Source organism: Gymnodraco acuticeps, unplaced genomic scaffold, assembly GCF_902827175.1.
Source record: "Gymnodraco acuticeps unplaced genomic scaffold, fGymAcu1.1, whole genome shotgun sequence".
Lineage (NCBI taxonomy): Eukaryota > Metazoa > Chordata > Actinopteri > Perciformes > Bathydraconidae > Gymnodraco > Gymnodraco acuticeps.
This window is the reverse complement of record NW_022989977.1, coordinates 1,869,752-1,889,263: the sequence shown is the minus strand read 5'-3', so window position 1 is coordinate 1,889,263 and position 19,512 is coordinate 1,869,752. Positions and strand designations below refer to the sequence as shown.

Here is a 19,512-nt window from a genome sequence, read left to right as displayed (position 1 = left end):
TTCTGCGGCAGTCGGGGGCGGTTGGGGGTTGTTTGGGAGGGGGAGTTGAGGGGATTGTGGGGGGGGGGGATGAAAATGAGGAAAACAAATACAAAACAATAACAATACTGACAACAATATGCAGTGAAATCAAAATAGATTTATAGATCACATAGAGATTGGCTTTGACGTTATCTGGTGCTAGTGTTGAGTGCCGCAGGGGGCTCTACCTCAGAACAACTATTTTTACATGGGGGTGGAAGTGTGGAACTCAACTCCCAGTTCTCTTTGATAAACACTTTACATGTACAAGACATATGTATGACGTGTTTTGTATTAAATGTATCGCTGAATTACTTTTCGTTAAACACCCGCTACGACACTTGACAAGTGAAAGAAGAGATGAGAGATTGAGCGGGGGGGTGATGAGTGTACAAGTGCATGAGCCTTCTGTGCGTGTGTCCATAAATCTGTCAGTTTGGAAACGTTACGAGCACGGAGATAACAGGAGAGTGGAATAGAAAGGGATGCGTGCAATGGTCGAGGCTAACATCTGCTTGTAAGAAAACACACACTCACACAAACAATGGATTTTCCAGAACACCTTAAACTGCTCCAGCAACTAGAAAGCCTCTGGGGAGACGGTAGTGAACGAGAGGAGGGGAGGAAGGAGAGGCACAAAAAAAGGGGGGAAGTGGAGACAGACAGCTATCCATGCATTCAAGGCTAGCACGCCGGAAATAAACACAACCTTCTGTATTCTGGCTGTTGGACGTGTTCACATCAGTCAGTGTGTGAGTGAGTGCTTCACTGGTGAAGGTGGGTGGTGATAGGGGGGCACAGGAGGAGAGGGGGGGAGAGGAGGGAAGAGGCAGAGCGAGGTAGGAAAAGAGTCGGAACAGCAGCTGGCACAAGCCTCCACACCAGTGCCACTCGGCTGTGTGTGTGTAGTGTCTTTGTGCCTATGAGCACATGTGAGTCTGTTTGCGTCCGTGTTCTAAAAATGCTCGTATGCTCTCGCCGTGCGTATAAATATAAGCTTCACTCCTACAGAGTAGCATTTAGCATACAATATGTTGAGTGATGGCGCCAAAACGGCTAGCTAAACTCAGTGTGAGATTCTTTATTATTATACGTGATGTAGGTTCAGAAGCAATACTGTATATAGTTTACTTAAAATAGCCGGTGCAGCCAGGTTTATTTACGCAACTATTTCAGGTGAACAACCGTGTATTCATACTGCAGGGTCATTTTTAGTCCGTGTGCTGGTCTGCAGTTGCCCACCACATTCATGTAATTATAAAAAAGAGTTTAAGTAGTGCTCAGCTCAAAAACTGTTACCATCATTCTACCAATCCTCAATGCATAAATGCCTTTATTATTTTGACATCAGTTACCATAATTAACCATTTAAATGTGGGGTTGCTACAGGAGATGAATCTACTTGAATATTTTTTTAGAATGGTGTTCCTATAACTTAATGGTTACATTTACAAATAAACCGATCTTTGTGTTTCTTAAGGCGAGGAAGTTCTCTGTGTTTAAATGTTGTTCACATTTTCTGGGAAAGGTCAGTCTGTTCTTTGTGTGTGTGAGTAATGTATCTATTCTCAGTATCAAAGATGCAGAAGGCATCGGCATATTGGCACCTGCCTCTGGGCATACAAGACAAGCTACGTGTGTGAATGTTAGAAGCAAGACTAACAGGTAAAACGTTTCCTCTGTGTATTAAAGAAAACTGTGTGTTTTAGGTTTTGACAGTGCACTTTAGTGGGTGGTAGGCAGGTAAAACAGATTCTATGAACACCTACACACATTTTGGATTGGTACACATGTATGCAATCAAGTGTTGGATTCTAGTATGTAGTGTTTCTTACCTGTGGAGCTGGATCTTGAGCGTGACAACGTGGTAGACGTCCTGCAGCATGTCAGCCACCGTAGCGTCCGGTGCGTCTGTCACGTATGACAGGGGGACGGGGTTCCATTTCCCCACCTGAATCATACCTAGACGATGCAACACGTATGTGCACACACACATGAACATTGGTGGATATGGACACAGATATTTGGACGCACAAATGCACAAGAATGGAAACAAGAAAGAAGAAGAGAATAGATCAGCACAAAGGTCATTTAGCATGACCTCATTAGGCTGCATCCCTTTAAAGAATAACTAGTATGAAATATAATGTAAAACATATGAATATAGACATGTTGGTGCCATAGACACTCTTCTTATACTTTATTTGTTATGGACATCCTAACAGTGATGTCAGAATTTCTCCTGAGACTGTCATAAAGCTCACACAAGAGGAAGAACGCTTATGGAAGAGGAGGCACTAAGATGTGAGTGTGTGTGTGTGTGTGTGTGTGTGTGTGTGTGTGTGTGTGCGTGTGTGTGTGTGATGGACAGGCTATAATAAAAGAGCATGCTAAGAGGCACCTTGGAACAGCCACCCTCGGCCTGCGTGAGCTCAAGTGCAATTAGCAGACCCTTTCCTCCACCTGCCCCTCCCACCCACTGAGTCACTGAGTGTGTGTGTGTGTGTGTATACAAATAAATACAGTATGAGTTTGCGTGTACGCACGATGCGTGTAAACATGTGAGTGTGTAAGCCCTTGCATTTAGACTGTGTGGGAATGTGGTGTGTGTGACCCCTTGCCAGAGTTGAGCATCTCCTGTCTGGGATCAGTGTCAGGATGTGTTACTGCTGACGGGAGGCTATTATGGTCACAGAGAGGGTGTTTGTGTGTGTGATTGAGGCACTAAGATGTGTGTTTGAGTGTGTACAGGAGTAACAGCATGCCAGAAAATGTTGTAGAGAAGACGCTAATAAGCATAGAGAGATAGAGCAAGGGGGAAAAGAAAAGTGGCAGAACAGAGAGGAAAATGAAGAGATAAACAGAGTCAGTGAGTGGTTACCTTTGGCCTGGGCCGCTGAGCTGTGGGAATAGCCCAGTGACAAAAGGGCCATCTCGATGAGCTGGTTGAACAGCATGTCCTTACGCACCAGGACGAACTCGGCATGCTCCTCCTTGCTGTCAAAATCCATGGGATTCTCGTAGTGCTCCACCACACAGAACACAGGCAGCATGTTGCCTGAGGACACGGAGACAGAGACACTAAGTTATAACTAAAAGGGTTCACATTTCTTCACACACAAACTTTGACCTTCAGTGTTTGCCGAGGGACGAGATTAATATTTAGAGCTGTCGATTAAGTTACACTCAGGCTGAGAGTCAAGGGATTATGAGTGAGTGATTCAATTGCTGCGGAGTGGAAGTTCTTGACAGAAATTAACTAAAGGATGGGTTTGGACCACAAAAGGCATTTTTCATCTTTTATAGGACGATTTCAAACTTAACTCTAACCTCTTTGTCTCAATGCCAAACTCTCACAGCAACGTTGGGAATCAAACCCTCCTTACTGCACAATTCGGAGGCTGAATTTATTATCTGTTTTATTTAGAAATACTCTCTGTTTATATTTAATTATTCCTTCTGTGTTTTTCCCAGATTGCCTCAACAGTTGGAGGATTCCTTCCTGCAGTGTGGAGGTCATCTTCCAGGATAATGAATTAGAGCACTGTGAGTTGTGTTAGCTTTATATATATAATACAAATAAATTGGAAATCATTGTCACCTTAAGCTTAGTGTGAACAGCAGCCACCAAAATCCTCTAACTCGTATGTCTCCTTTTGGCACAATTAACTGTTTATTCACTATACAATCTGTGATCACTATTACCTTCTCCCTGCCAACCTAAAATCATTTTCCCATGATGCAGTGCTTCGAATCCCATACCACCTCTGCGTCCTGAGGTTTTCTAGTCTGTGTCAACAGTGGCTCTGCTGTTAGGTGGAATGAGCAATCCTTGTCCAAAGACTGCCGAATGTTCAAGGGACCCACTACGCAAATATCACCTAATATGCCTTTTTCCTAAAATAACATCCTGGACGTTTTAGGAAGAGTAATGGTATGGGGACAACGTGGCCTTTTCAAGTCTCAGTTTGAATGATAACAACAGCATAAAATCGAAAAGTGTTGATGAAGAGCTGACTGTACATCCAGCATGTTTTAAGATTGTCCTGTTGCCCTACTTCCTCACTATGTCTCCACTCTACTATCACCTGAGCACATTTCTGTAATCTGTTCATTTATTGTTCGTGCCGATTAAAATGATTCACATTCTAATATTTTCCAATCCCAGGCATTCCAGAAGATGCACACAGCTCTGGCAAAACAATCAATAAGCCGACAGATGCCAGGGAATGTGCTGAAAGAGCTGCTTTTCTCCTCCCCTGATTTTAATAGATAAAGATCTAACAATAAAGACTGCTGTGTAGGTTCATTTGGGGGATCAATACTGGCTTTGTTTCCAGGGAGCCCGGAGAGGGCTGCTGTAAATATTGTTTCGGGCTCGGACACAATGCCCACTGTGGGCTCTCTGCGAAGCCTCCACGGCGGCCCGCCTGCCTCCATCGGCTGCTTCACCCTTTACCCAGGAAGAAACTCGGCAAAAGGACAAGAGGAGGGGAGGGGGGAGCAATGAGGAGGCTTGGAGGAACAAACGTCGTAGGGGGGCCAAGAGAAGCGGAGATGATGAAGGAGAAGAATTAAGCTCTCTCAGCTGGAGTGCGACACGTAGATTAAAGGAGCAAATAAGAAAAAACGGCCCATCTGAGGACACTCACACAGCCACATTCCAAGAGTTCCTCAGTCCCTCTTGCCCAAAGAAAACCAAAGCAGCCAAACAAACAAACAGGCGAGCCGGCACTGCCAAGTGCTATTACAACTCAGAACCTGCAGGTTTGAAACTCATTCCCAACCCACAAGAAAACAAACACATTATCATAAAAAGGTTCGTATTTTGGATAGCTTTCCCTGCCGTGTTTTTCATAAGAAAAAACAAGTTATATTAAAAAGCTATGTCATGATCTCATAGTAAAGGCTCCCTTTAAAACAAGAATGGCTCTTAAAGGACTGAAACTTGGCCTTAATAAACAAATGTCGGAGCAGGAGGGCTGCGTTTGGAGAGAGGAGCGGTGACACAGCGCTCTGCAGCACGACACAGGAATAACTCTAACAGTGCTTTTCTATTTGCTATTGTCTGGGCAAATAAGTGGGAGTGTGTGCAGTGTATGTGTGCGCTGAGATGACTAAAGACACATTGTAAAAAGGTTTAAGAGTTTTGGAGAGCATGCAGCGGGTGGTGGTGGGTGGAAGGTGGTGTGTGTGGGAGGGGGGGCTATTTAAACTTCATTTAAATAGCTTTCCATTATTCACGTGGTTTATTCTTCTCATGCCCAAATGCACACACAAAGTTTTACTTTATTTGTTTCATAATAAGTTTGCACAAACTAACAAGTGATTCCTTAATTAATTATCTGACAATTATTCAAAATTATTAAATTGTTTAGTCTCAAAAATGTGGGTTTCAACTAAAGATACTTTGGGTGATTATCTACTCAATTAATCAATGAATTGTTGATAAAATATCTGAGAAATAGCAAACAAATGGTGATGACGGTTTCCCACTGCCGAAAGCAACATATTTCAATTGTTTGTATTGTCGCACTAACAGTTTGAATTCCAAGTATTCAGTTCTCTGACATATAAGCCAATGAAAGGTAGCACATTCCTATTTGAGAGGCAAATACTTGGAAGTAATTTTCTTTAGCAATTAATTGTTTCAGCTTTATAAAAAATAGTGAGTGATGCCCCTTGCAAATTTCCCAAAATCTGAGTTATCAATTGATGGCTTTGTCCAATAAACTTTAGAAAACCCCAAAAAGTACAATAACAAAGAAGGGAGTTTACAGGTAAATCGTTACATTACTAAAATCAGCAAAATAGTTGCCAATTTTCCTTTTTAAATACAAATATAAATGTTCTTTTGATGGACTAATCAATAACAAAATCATCCTTTACATGTACGTTGCGAGTTATAGCCCTCTCACACACCCGTCTCCCTCTTACCCTCTCTTGTGGCAGGTCTTCAGCAGGTGGCCGGTGGGGTTTGTACGGGACCCCAGCTAGTTTGGCCCCGGTGCTGCCCAGCCGGGCCCGGCCCAGGGGCTGCCGTTCTGCTCCAGCGGGGCAGCTTGGCCGGCGGGGCCTTGGCCTCGGCCATGCTGTTCATCAGGTCGGAGTTCTCCTTCCCCAAACACACCTCGCTGAGATGGTCCATCATTCTCAGCACCTCTGCTCACTATCACCTGGGGAGAGACACACAGAAAGATTCGGCTGTCAGCGGAGATATGTGTGTGGCAATAAAGAAGCACTGTAATGTGCTGCGAGGGGAGCATTGAGCACCAAATATTTTGTGTTGATGTCACTGACATGTGAAGATGTCATGAGACGTTTTTATAGAGCAAAAAATTGCTTTAAGTAATTGAAAGCTCTGAGAACAGACCCATTACGGCAATAGCTGCCAATTCACTTCAGTTATGACGACTCAGCCATGGGTGACGTTTTCGTGCTGCTGTAATGTTTCCCATTTTTCAACACATGTATTATATATGATTGTCCCACTAGAGATTCCCATGCGAGAAGGGGCAAACAAGCCCCGGTTTTAGCGCACACATTAATTTGCTGTGAGATTCCACTTGAATGAATACATTGCAGTTCAAGGAACAAGGTTCTGCTGCGGCGCACGCAGAGAGGTGAAACTAACATAATTTGGTTTCTGAGTCACTTCGTGTGGCTTCACATTCATGACGCAAGCTCCGAGGGGAAAGGGCGCGTAAAGGGCCGCACCATCATTTTGCAGTGACAGATACACACATACATTAATACACTATCAGGTACATGACTTTACAGGTTGAACTTTAAGTTTCGCGAGCACAGAGCAATATTCATGGGAATCGATACGTTTTACAACTTTAGAATAGGGGGAAAAGAAGGCAGCTTTTGGAAACTTATAAATAGACAGAACTGAGTCGTGAAAATAATCCTCAAAAGTGAAAGAAAGGACACAGGGGAGATTTAGAGAGGAAGAAATGATGGGGCGACTTTGGCAGCTTTATCCACAGGTTAGTGCATAGACACAAAGTTATTGATTGAGGCTGAAGCTGACAATTCACACATTATTTTAACTCCCTGGAGTAAACTTTAAGAAATGTATCAATCATAAAACACGGGTTTATGAATACAAAAAATGGAATGGAAAAAGTAACTAAGGGTGATGCATGCAGGTTGACGCACTGTGCTGATGAACATGAACTGGAATGCTGTTGTCAAAGAGTGAAAAGGGCAAAATCATCCACCCCCACGCACAAGATCATGAACTCCCCCATTCATAACACGCAATGAGGCCACTAATGCCCCACAATAAGGGGCCAAAGGAACCCAGACCCGGGATACAGTCCAGATCCAGGTCAGGATTTGTAAATGACCTTAAAACAACAAAAAACAGGAGTTAGAAATTGACCATTAGCCCTAAATGAGGAGTTAGGGGAGGAAGGAGACAAGTTGAGTGAAAATCTTCCAAACCAACCTGAAACGCAGCACTTCTTCAGCAATCGGAAGCATATAACACCGCCTGGGAAACACGTCTTCTTCAAGTTTGGCCAGGGTAGAAAAGAAGAAAAAAGAACAACTCCTGCTTCCCGGTCTCGTTATCTCTCCCTCTCTCTCCCTACGTGTGCATGACAGCAAACGCTTGTAAAAATACTCAGTGTTTAAAAAGACGCTTTCTCCTGCTCTTCTTCGCGGAGGACTGACAGGCGGTCTGAAAAAACAACAACCCTGGTCTGTGTGAGAGACGACGAGGTCGAGATGGACCGTGATAGGCGAACATTGGTAAGCGGTCATGTGTGTGTGTTGTCCATTATCTAATTCCGTCCAATTGGAGGAAAAACACGGCAACAGAAACCGCTAACGAAACGGCGACATTGTAGCTCAAAGTGAAGGCGACTTCAGCTTTAGTCGCACCACAAAATCCACATCGCTACAATCGGCACAGTACAGTTAGCAGCCTCCAGTGGAAAGCAAAGCACCTCGGACACAGTTGTAATGATAAAAACCCGCCGCAGAGACCCAATAAACCCTTCTCTGTGTATATGAGAATAAACGTACACAAAAATAGCTCAACGTCCGCTCAGCTAGATTTGACTACCGGCTGACTGAGAAAAATATTACTAATAACCGACAGTGTGTTCTTGCTACCGCGTTGGAGGCGAGACGATATGCGGACAGTCAAAAACAGGTTCGCAAATACAACAAGGAGAGGGGGGGGTCAAAAAGTGCGATATACTTTCCGATGTCGAGCATAAATAAGGCTTGCTGTGGATGCATAAGAGAGCTGCCTGCGATAGTAATAGTAGGAGGTGTCCTGTTGGTTGTGGATTGGCGTCCGGACGGAGCTCCTCTTTCTTTCTATCTCCCTCTCTGTCTCTCTCCCTCTCACTCCGTCTCTCCCTCTCTGTCCCCATTAAATTATTAGTTGTATTGACTCATCACTCCTCCCCCCTCTCCTCTCCTCGCTGCTGGTGCTGCTTGTGCTTTCCCTTTTCTTCCTCCTCATTTGAAATGGCGTGGTGGGTGGGGGGTAAAAAAAAAATGGGAAAAAAATAGAAGATAGCAGGGGGTGTGTGTGTGTGAGTGTGTGCGTGCGTGTGAGCATGAGAGAGGGATAAAGAGAGAAACAGGAGTGTGTGTGGTGGTGTGCAAGGAAAAATAATCCCCTTATAATAATTTTAATAAAATCTGATTATTTCTCCATATCTCAAGCCAAAAAAGTCCTGAAGGAGACAAATAAAAGTGGAGAAAGGGACAGCAACCACATACACACACACACACACGCGCGCGTACACACACACATACACGCACACAGCAAGGAAGAACGGTGGTGCGATTTCCGGCTGTGCGCGCAGGAATTTTTAATCAGCTTGATTAGAGTGAGGCGATCCTGCATGTATTACTGGGTAACACACAGATGCTCACGCGCACACCAACACACACTCACACACACGCTAACACGCATACAAGCACACACTCACATACACAGTGTTTTGTTTTTGTATTGACTTTTGTCCAGAAAATAGTTTTTAAATTCTGTGATTTTGTCAAAGATGAACTATTTGACATCCAGTTAGTTTGAGATAACAAAAAACATAATAATTAACTAAGGGGAATACAAAAGCATAATTAAATAAAAACGTGTATGTGCGCCCCTAAAACCAACATCCCATCAGTTTTTTTGTTTGTATCAAATCTAAAATAAATCCCCTAGCCTTTTTAATAAAAAATAAATCAGAAGTCAAAAAGCAAAAGCTGAGTTGCAATCGCAGAACTATGACTACATTCTTAGACCATCATTACAATACAAACACTATTTGTATATTTAAGTAGGTATACACTTATATCTTGAGCTCTTAAAGACCACTTGCAATGCAATAATTTGCACTAATAAATATTTATGAGGCTCAAAAAGTGGAAAGGCTCCATAAGTCTGCACACTAAAGGTAGGGAGATACATCCCTGCTGCTTAAATTGCAAGGATTTCTTAGTATAATATGTGTTGGATGTGCCAACACTAAATAGATGTTCCTGTCAGTAAACAACATATGTAGAGATAGCAGGCATTTAGCCTTTCTTTATAGTCTGCTTTTATCTCACAAACTTTACCTCCATAGCAGGTCGTACCGACTATGTCAAACTGGATTATACCAAAATATTAGACAAGCTAATCTCTGTTGATATTGTCAACAAAACCCTGAACTGTCAAAGTGGACAAAGAACTGAATTGATGTAAGAAAGAAAAGGAGGAATGTTTAGAGGCTGCAGAGCAACACAATCTCTGTAAACAATGGCAGACTGGAAGGTTTTTTCTCAAGTTGATGTGTGAGTTTTTGTCATTATTTGTCCTTCATTATTTCATGAAACCTTCCTTGTTGGCGGCCTGTGTTGCTCCCGAGCAAACGGCAAAAATATCAGACAAGGTAATCTCTGTTGATATTGTCAATAAAAGCCTGATATGGTGTTTGTACCTTACCTTAAGGTGGCCTAATAATAACAGTTTCACAACTTTATGAGCAAGGCCAGACTAATATGTTGTGGACACACACAGACACACAGACACACACACACACAACACACACACACACACACACACACACACACACACCACACCACACACACACACACACACACACACACACACACACACACACACACACCACACACACACACACACACACACACACACACACCACACACACACACACACACACACACACACGACAATGCACCAATGCTGTCTGTCAATGTAGGGTCCAATGTTTGATTCAAAACCACAGAGGAAATGTTTTTTTTAACACAAATAAATATATTGATATAGAAAATAGTAAGTAAGACGTATTCATTATTTTCATTACAATTGTGCCGCAGATTGAACATTAAGCTTTTGTTTTTGGCATGAGAGGTATACCAAGCAAGATGGGGCGACATGATCCTCTCATCTGGCCAATATCAACATCAAACAGAAATGAACACGCTTGGCTTGTCGTCCAGGTTGTGTAAAAACAAAAACAGGAAACCAACATAAAACAGGAAGTGTGTACACCTTTGAAGACGACAAAGGTGGTGAGCCGACCGTGGAGGTCAGGCGCATGTGAAATGCTACATAACAAGACATGCTCACTAATACATCTTTGCAGGGCTTATAAACCCCCTCTGTGTGAGAGAATAAATACAGTGACAGTACATCTCCTCACACAAAGCTGTTGTTTCATAAACAATGCAACACAACAGACGTGAGCTTTTTAGTTTAGCTTGACGGTAAGCACTGTCAGGTGATGATGACTGAAACTCGACTAAACAATAAAGAAAGTTATTCAGATTTAAAGAAGGAATGTATTGCTAGATTTTAGGGGAAACATACTGGAGTTCTTTTAAAAGGAGGCAGAAACTGGAACAGATCAAAGGACCAATCCCGGAAGAAGTGATGGTGTGTTGTATCACTGGTAGAAACAATACATTTACACTTGTCATTCAACCCCCATTTGTGAAGCAAAATCATTGTTCCACCCACCAAGTGAGGTCAAAAGTTTTCTCCTTTTTAAGTACATTTGTGATCGCATTATGAATTCACAGCAGAAGGCCAGCGGAGAAGCTTTTAACGGAAAAATACAATGTGAAACTCACCTTTCGGACCCCAGATGGAACAATGTCTTGCAATATTGACACCCAGTTAGCAGGAGGTGTACGTTTTGAGGGGGCGGCTGCATTTTAAAAGGGTCCTACATCTGTGGTTTATTCTAACAGGAAATGGAAGAGTTGTTGAAACTGCTCACATGAGACCCCAACATGTTTGAATTCATGAGCAGAGGCTGCTGCACAGATTCAGTGATCAATTCTTATCTTAACCATTCTCGGGGTTTCAGTGAGCTGCCAACGCTGTGTACTGAACACAGCTGTGGTGCGCAGTGTGGATAAATGGCTCTACTATGTGTCTGAATAAAAGACCCAAACTGTGGAGTAATTACTACATTTTCAGATTCATTCCAATGTGAGATATTATTCTGCTTCTGAGAAATGTGACAGATTTCCGCAAAGTCACTGAAGACATGAAAGTGAAATTTACAAATGAATCATATTGAAATTAATCTTGAGCTTTGTGAGAGGTACATTCCAGAGGATGAATTTGTCATTTTTTTAATATTTAGAAATAAAATCAGGTCATATTTTTATTGAAATGTATGTGCAGCATGTACGACTTTGCTCACTGTTGAGGTTCATCGCTGTCACTGTGATATGTTATGTAGTAACATGAATCGCACCGACAGGCTGCAGTCACCGCCACCACCACACCCCCGCCTCCACACCCACACCCAAACCTTCTCCTCAGCAGATCACTTTGCATCACCTGCACGGCATCGCTGCACTACATTCTGCATGTTGACATGTTTTCTCCGTTGACATGCTTTACAGCATGTTCACTGCAGCTCCCGTTCCTCCTTTTTTTTGTCTTTTTCCCTGGCCGCAGTTAGCAGCGTTAGGAAAATAGGAGCGATGGTGAAGGCAAGCCATTGTCGGCAAATGCTCTTTTCTATCTGGCATGACGCAAGCAGCCGCAGTCATTTCCACGGTGATTGTCGGGCACCATCAGAGAGCATCGATAACCCCTGCCAGGCCTTGGCACTGCCAACAGGTGCCGGCACTGCCAGCTAGGTTGGCACAGAGGTAGCTGTGAAAACCCTCTGACATCCAGAAGGGCACAGATTTGCACTGAATGCACCACTGAATCAACACTGCTGATTATCAATTAACATATACCGTTTTGTATCACACAGAAAAGAGGGGAAAAATGGGTTTTCAAACACAGAAAGCTTGTTTAAAAATACTAGCCGTGTGCTGTTATAATCGTCTGCTGAATACAGATTTAGCTCTGTTCAAGGTGGGTTTTTACAAGCCTGTGCGGCTTTGTGTTGGGGAGATACAGTACGTAATTGTTCAGGCAAGATGTGTGCATGTTGGCTACATTTGTACAGGAAACATGCAAAATGACATGAGAACATGGCAGCCTGGATGCTAAAATGCAACAAAAGACGCCGCATATATAAATGTTAGGAGTCATAGCATTACACCGCAGATACATTTCTCTTTCTCTGTGTGTTTTACCACAGGTACTGTATGTTTCCACCAAAACACACTTATCACAACTATCACATCTGGCCTACTGCTTTTTAAACCACATGTTTATGCCTCAGGAGTAATTAAACATTATGTCTATTTCGTGTTTTTTAAAGACAGCCACAAGCAACACACAAAGGGGGAAAAAATAAATGTTAAATGTATCCGTGTTGGCTCAACATAGAAAAGCCTCTTCCTTTATTTACTGTGTCAGGCGAAGCCGGCGCCATCACTGACTGTACGTAGGTGTTGTGATGTCTTCATGCTCACCACTGGTAATGCTTCTAATGGGGATTAATACGATTATTTGGTTTACTAATACAAATTAGTCTGCGCATCCAGTCTGGGCGAACACAAATAGCACGAGGGTAAGCACTGTCACTGGTTTGACTTTGAGCTCTTTCTTCAAGTGTCTCTTACAATAAAAACACATAGATAAACATAATGGTATTATTAAAGGCTGCAAAGGATTTAATAATCTGTTTGGGAACGTGTCAAAGCACGTCTGCATCAGTGTGGGCACAGATGAACCTCAGCGAGGCAGAAGATGACATGCTCAGTGAAAAAAGGAAATCAAGGTGGTGTACAGTGCATGCCGTGCAAAACCAACAAGCAGTTAAATGAGTAGTAAAAACCATGAAATCAGTCTGTCCAAACGAAAGCACAGAGTTGATGCAGAAGTAGATAGTATTTTATAAATAAACAAATTGGAATAGTGTATTTTGGAACATAGAAATAATTTCTCTCTATAGCATTTGTAGGTTCTTCTTATGTGGGTTAATGCTTTTTAAAATACAATTACAGACTCCAGACTAACCAAAATGTGCTACTTAAACTAAATACTAAAAGACTAGAAATCTGACGATTACTAGAACACGTCTCGCGTCTTCTCAGAAATGCAATGTTCTGTTTGTGAGTAACAGCTTTCTTTTAAATGACTGATCTTCCTGCACAACTGTTGCTCAAAAAACACAGCCAAGGTTTATTTTATAGTGTATACATATACAGTATATAGAGTTAAGGGTTGCGGTTTATTAATATTCCCTCATAAGAAATCTGAGGACCATGAAGAATTGGTTAATCAGTCGTTACGAGGTAAGCACAGATAGACTAAATATTTCATAATGAACATATCCTCCAAATCAAATTAGTTTTGTGTTTTCCATTAGCCTCTCATACAGCTAGTGTGGCTTTCAATTACCAGTAAAATAAGGTGATTTCTGCATTTCTCATATGTCCGCGCTTCGGTGTGGGAGGAGGAATAAAAGGGAGAAAGAAAGAACAAGGGGGATGTAATGAACTGAGAGTCGACTCCTAAGTGCTTAATTGTTTTATAATCACATGAAGTCGACAGAAATAGAAGCGGAGCGAGTGGTCCGCACCTAAGATCTGCTGACAGGAAGGCCTAACGCCAATTGGGGTCTCTGTGTCGCCGTATCAGGATCTTTCTTCCACCTAAGGTGATGTATGAAAGACAAAAACTGATCCGCTAACACCCCCTGTTCTCACTCTCTCCGCTCTCGACTCCCACCCTTACGTTGTGTGGTGAGAACTGTACACAATGCAACTCCCACACTGATGCACGCCACACAGACACATGTACATCCGCTCGAGCTGTGTGGAACAAGGCCTCTTTGCAGGTTCCGGACCTCAGCATGAACCCTAACACTAAAAAGCCGTCTTCAGGGTCATCAGGTCCACAGTGAGCGTAACTTACAGCAAGCCAGCTCAGTTTAGATCAATCTTCCTCGCAGGAATCTGGATCAAAGATTGAAAACGGCATCTCTTACTGAGAAAACCCTTCACCGCCTTGTTTAAAACCCCCTCTTGCTCTCTTTATCAAATTATAAAACCAATCATTCAAAGAACAATCAACGGGCAACAGAGCCAAGGCCGTTTTTTTAAATAAATAACTTTTCTGTCACCGCTCGTTGGACTCCGGTCATCACATGACAGAATAATTAAAGTCTAATTTCTGCCTCGTGGGTCGCAACAGATATACAACTAACAGAATTGGAACTACAAGGGTGTTTGTGTGTGTGCAAGAGATACTGAAGATGGATTTGTGGCACAGATTGAAGGGTTGAGAAAGGTTGCCACATCCTGCTGAGTTTTCCCTGACCTGAGGGAGACGTGGTGAAGGGCACAGTATCCCGGCCTTGTGGGGAGTTCTTGGGAGTGTTAAAGAAATGAAGGCAGGGGATAGGATGGTGTTACTCGCCTCAGTGTGCGAGAAGTGGCGCTACGCTGAGATGAAAGGAGTGATGGGATGTGGGGAAAACAGCTCTTAATATTGAGGCTCAGGCAGAACTATTGAATAAGAGGTGCAGACTTAAGGATATGGTTCTTTGCTTATTTTAATCCCTTGTCAAAGGATTCATCATCCATCCTCTGACGAACAAAACAGTTGATAAGGCAAGGGTGTGAGTGTGTGTGAGACACGGGCGGAGAATACAGTATCTGTTGAAATTGTTTCATTGGAGTATGTGGGTGGGTATTAACAACCTGATCTTAGCGGGATGCGCTTTCCTCTAAATCGCTCTATTTTTTTTCCCACCGAACAAAGGATTCAGAAAAACCTACACAGATTGGATAAAGGCAAGCATTGGAATAAAAGACAATGAGTTTTTTTCCCTCTCAGGAAATAAAAACAAACAACCACATGATGAGACATGTAATAATGTGATTTGAATCGTGAAAACTTAGATGTATATGCTTGCTTAAATTATATTTGCCATGGTAGCATGAAGCAATAAATAACACGGACAAAAAAAGAAATCTAACATAAGAGGGATGTCAATTTTGTAAAAGCGTGACAAAACCGACATGATGGACTTTGGGTATTTTATCTCCCGGGGAGGACACGCCAACCCAACGGGGCTGATTGTCAGGACCCAAAAACAATGTGACGCTTTTATCAGGAAGCCAAGGAATCTGGATCAACAGTATGCAAAGCAAATGCCAAGAGAAATGCAGTAAAACATGCTGGGACAACATAACCCTCAAACCCCCCCTCTTTCTCATTTATATAAAGAACTTTCCAGATAATGACAAAATGAGCTCTAACTCCCGAATCACACACTAAGCGCTCACCCAGGGTGGTATCTCTGTAGATGGCGGAGGGGGGGCTTTCTTACATTTTTTTCAGCCCTGGAATGCAGCGGTCCCTATCAACACACCAACCATTTCTTTTTCAAAACTAGTTGCAACATGTCATCAAAAAAAAAAAGGCTGGGAATCATTGTTATCTTTCTCCTCTATTAGCAATCATAACAGAGCTATTTCATATAGAGGAGGGATGGGGGGGGGTGTGGAGGGGTGGAATCCCCAAAGAGCCACACATTAAAAAACGAGACAGGCCTCTTATTTACTGGCGACAGTCTAATAAATACATTTGCTGGCAGCTAAACAGGTATTTACTCTGCTCCCTACCACAGGTATAATTTCACTGTTTGCTGAGCTGTTATTTTGCTACAGAGATAATTATCGAGGTGGTAAAGAAAGACGATTAATGGTTTTAGCAGAGATATCAGTCTTAGCAAAGTGAGACGGAGCCTCGCTCTAAACTCCCAGTAAATACCCCGCAGTCGGGGGTTTTAATTATCTGATTCTTTTGCTGCGGGAATTCAACGCACAACTCCAACACAAACACAGCGTTACATTCATAAAGGATTTTTTGTGGCAACTAAACTTTCCATGGACATTTTTTATTTTCCTGATAGAGAGCATAATTCAATTTGAAATCAAAGCGATGAAGCATTCTTGATATCATTTTCAGAACACACCACACAGCAAAAACAACAAAAGACATAACAACCTGTGCCCTCCAATGTCAACACTAATTAGTCTCTCAGGGTCGCAGGCAGGGCAAACGTTGTCGTCCCTCACTCTCATCTGACAACCTGCTCTTCAGCGTCTGTTAACCTGAGACTGAGCGAGAGCTCGGCACGCCAACATGCAGCCGCTCTATTGTATTTAACTAATCTGGTTAACACTGGAGGGGTACAAGGTTTAACTGGTGATACACAGACCTCACCGTCCCCAATGACCTACACACCGCCGACCTCACAACATGAACAGACAATTACAGAAGGGTTTGATGCTAGAGCTAGTGGGATTTAAGGGAGAGACAGCGAGAGATGACATTGTTTTTGAAGCTGATTTCCGGTTACTACACAGTACAGTAAACGCAACGTGCACTAGTTTCGGTGAGTTGTCATGAAAACAAAACAAAACCCTGAGGGGAAAAAAATGATCTTTAAGTTATAACAAGAAAGGTAGAAAGATGGAAACACTTCGGTGTTTTCCGAGTTCTCATCCTAATTGTAAATCACAGTAAGGTTACTGTAAGAACCGTAAGCACGACAAAACACACTCAAAGGACTTAATTTCACACTAATAAGCTACAACAGATGTTTAGGCTTTACTGCTGGATGTGTGTGACCTGGCATCCGTACACTGATTCTTATCATTGCTGCCAAACAAGTTTATATGCAGGCGTTTTAACCTCACAGACTGACGTTGTAGATATGTAATTGAACATTTGTTGTGCTACTTTTAAAAACCACAAACTGATGGAAAGGGGTGTTTCTAATAAAGGCTGGAGGCGAGGAGTAAAACCGAGAAGTTTTGTTTTAATGTTCACAAGGTGCCGTTGAGGTTTTTTTCTGAGCATGTTTACAAGAAGCGATACATCGCAGCCTGAGACAGGAAAAGGGCTTTGTGTCATTGCTGTAAAAATGCACTGACCAGATAAGCCACAGCACCTTGAACTGCCACAGATCTGCAAAGATAAAAGAAGAAACACACCGGTGCCCTGCCATAACCTGCTTTTCTTCATGCAGAGGTGCCATGCTGGACCTCGTGACCGCATGTAAGCAAAGCACACAACCCGAAACCAGTGTGATAATAAACAACCGGTGACACTGGAGGATGAAGATTATTTCCGGATTATAACCCTTTAATTATCTGATCAAGTTTCCTATTTAATTCAAATTGTTACAAAAAAATGTATAGTGAATTTCTTTGATTTCAAACCTTTATTTATCCAGATAAATCCCATTGAGATCATTGAACTCTTTTACAAGGGAGACCTGCTAATCATTTTCATAGAGCATCACGGCAAAATTAGCAAATAGAATCTTTACAGATGGACCTAAAACATAGTCTATTTAAGAAGTGTGTTCTTGCTTCTATCTACATATAAATAATACAAGTGAAAGCCACTGGCCATGCTGGTGTGTGAAAAGTCAGCTATTTTCTGAAGGTGCAAAGAATGAAACCTTTAAAAAACCTGAAAACCGCAGAGCATCAGTGCCCACGCAGTTTTAAGCTGGCAATACATCTTCTCATAACTGCTCTGTCTCTCTCTCTCTCTCTCTCTCTCTCTCTCTCTCTCTCTCTCTCTCTCTCTCTCACACACGCACAGACACACGCACAGGTCTGGTTACCTGAAATTACTTTATCAGCACTGTGACAAAAGCCACAAGGCAGACCATACAGCAACACCATCTCTGTATCATCACTTCTATCTGACTGCCTCACACCAAGCCATGCAGAGAGAAACACAATTATTAACTGTTTGTTTGCCCTTTTTTACCTTGCCAGTGGAGTGCCTTTGTTGAGAGTTACACAAAGTGCTTCATGCTATAGCAATAAAAGTGTTGAAGCAAGTTGACACGTAATTAAATAGTAAGTATGTGGAGAGAATAAATGAAGTGTCTCTAATGGCCTAATAAAAAGTAGTAAAAGTAGATGGGCAGTTGGGCTGCAATAGCTTCAGCAGTTCTAAAAGACATGTCAGCGGTTTGGTAACAACTGTGGTTTGTCAACACACACTTCATTATGATGAGTAAAAAGAGAACATTATGAGAGGAGGTGTGACAAACAAGATGCAACAAAATTATAATCTGAGAGAAAAATAATAACTAAAGATCAGTGGTTCCTGAATTCATCAGGTCAGCAGCAGCATCACTTCAGCTGCGCACTGAATAAGTTGTTAAATGAATTAGAGGAGATGGATTGACTTAACCCCACGAATATCACGAGTGCTTTGCTTATTCGTGCAGAAACGCAGGCCTGTGTCTGTACATAAAATGAGATGCCAAAACAAAGTTATAATTCGTGCGTTTGTATTTACCATTAACTATAACATTCATATTCTTTTTTCCCCTTAATAAAATATTAAATCCTAGCAGCCGGTCGGTGTGGGTTTTAAGTGATTTGGCAGATATGTCTGAAATAGCTTTTAATTCATTTAGAACCGCGTCGTTTATCCTTCTCATTCCGAGGTGATGCACCTTATTTTGACGAGTCGTGCGATAAAACAAATATGAATTACAAATATGATTTAAAACATATGCAGAAAATGTGCGGATACACTAACCATGCACGTGAAAGAATGACAGCAGAGACACATTCAGCAGTGCACACTGTGGGACCGTACCTTAAAAGTCAGTCGCCCAACCTCTTGTTTTCCATCAAAAGTTGAGCAACCTCTTGTCACTGCTCCACGATGAGAGATCCAAAAATAGGCAACTGCTATGTGGGAGAAAAAACTGTTTTTTAAAAAGTCAAAAGTCCTATGGTTGAGGAGGGGGGAGTCGTGTTGTAGAAACCGCACAGGCGGAGGTTGAAGTTGAGGAGCGCACACGGCGGATGGAGCGCAGAAATGTGAGCAGCGGAGGTGAAGTAGAGGAGAGGAGAGTCGCGGCATGTGAGGAGGGCTGCTTTGAGAGGGTGGCAGGTAAACGAACCGCCCCTCCCCGTTTCTGATGCTCAAATCGATGATTTGCCAGCTGTGGCGCAGCTTGTCTCATTGCCCCACTTTGGTTTTTACAGCCGCTCCTCTCCGACGCGCTGCTCTCCGGGGACATTGAGAGACAGAGAGAGAGAGAG

At 42.5% G+C, this 19,512-nt stretch overlaps 1 protein-coding gene across 1 annotated transcript in view; it reads right to left on the bottom strand.

The window, feature by feature from the left end:
* The window catches only part of LOC117543244 (DNA-binding protein SATB1), a 43,985-nt gene extending 37,813 nt beyond the window's left edge, over positions 1–6,172 (bottom strand). Inside the window, 5 exon segments of the mRNA XM_034211389.1 lie at positions 1,857–1,983; positions 2,903–3,078; positions 5,959–5,996; positions 5,998–6,061; positions 6,063–6,172. Of these exon segments, the coding sequence (XP_034067280.1) occupies positions 1,857–1,983; positions 2,903–3,078; positions 5,959–5,996; positions 5,998–6,061; positions 6,063–6,172 (515 nt within the window).
* Between the last annotated feature and the right edge of the window lie 13,340 nt (positions 6,173–19,512).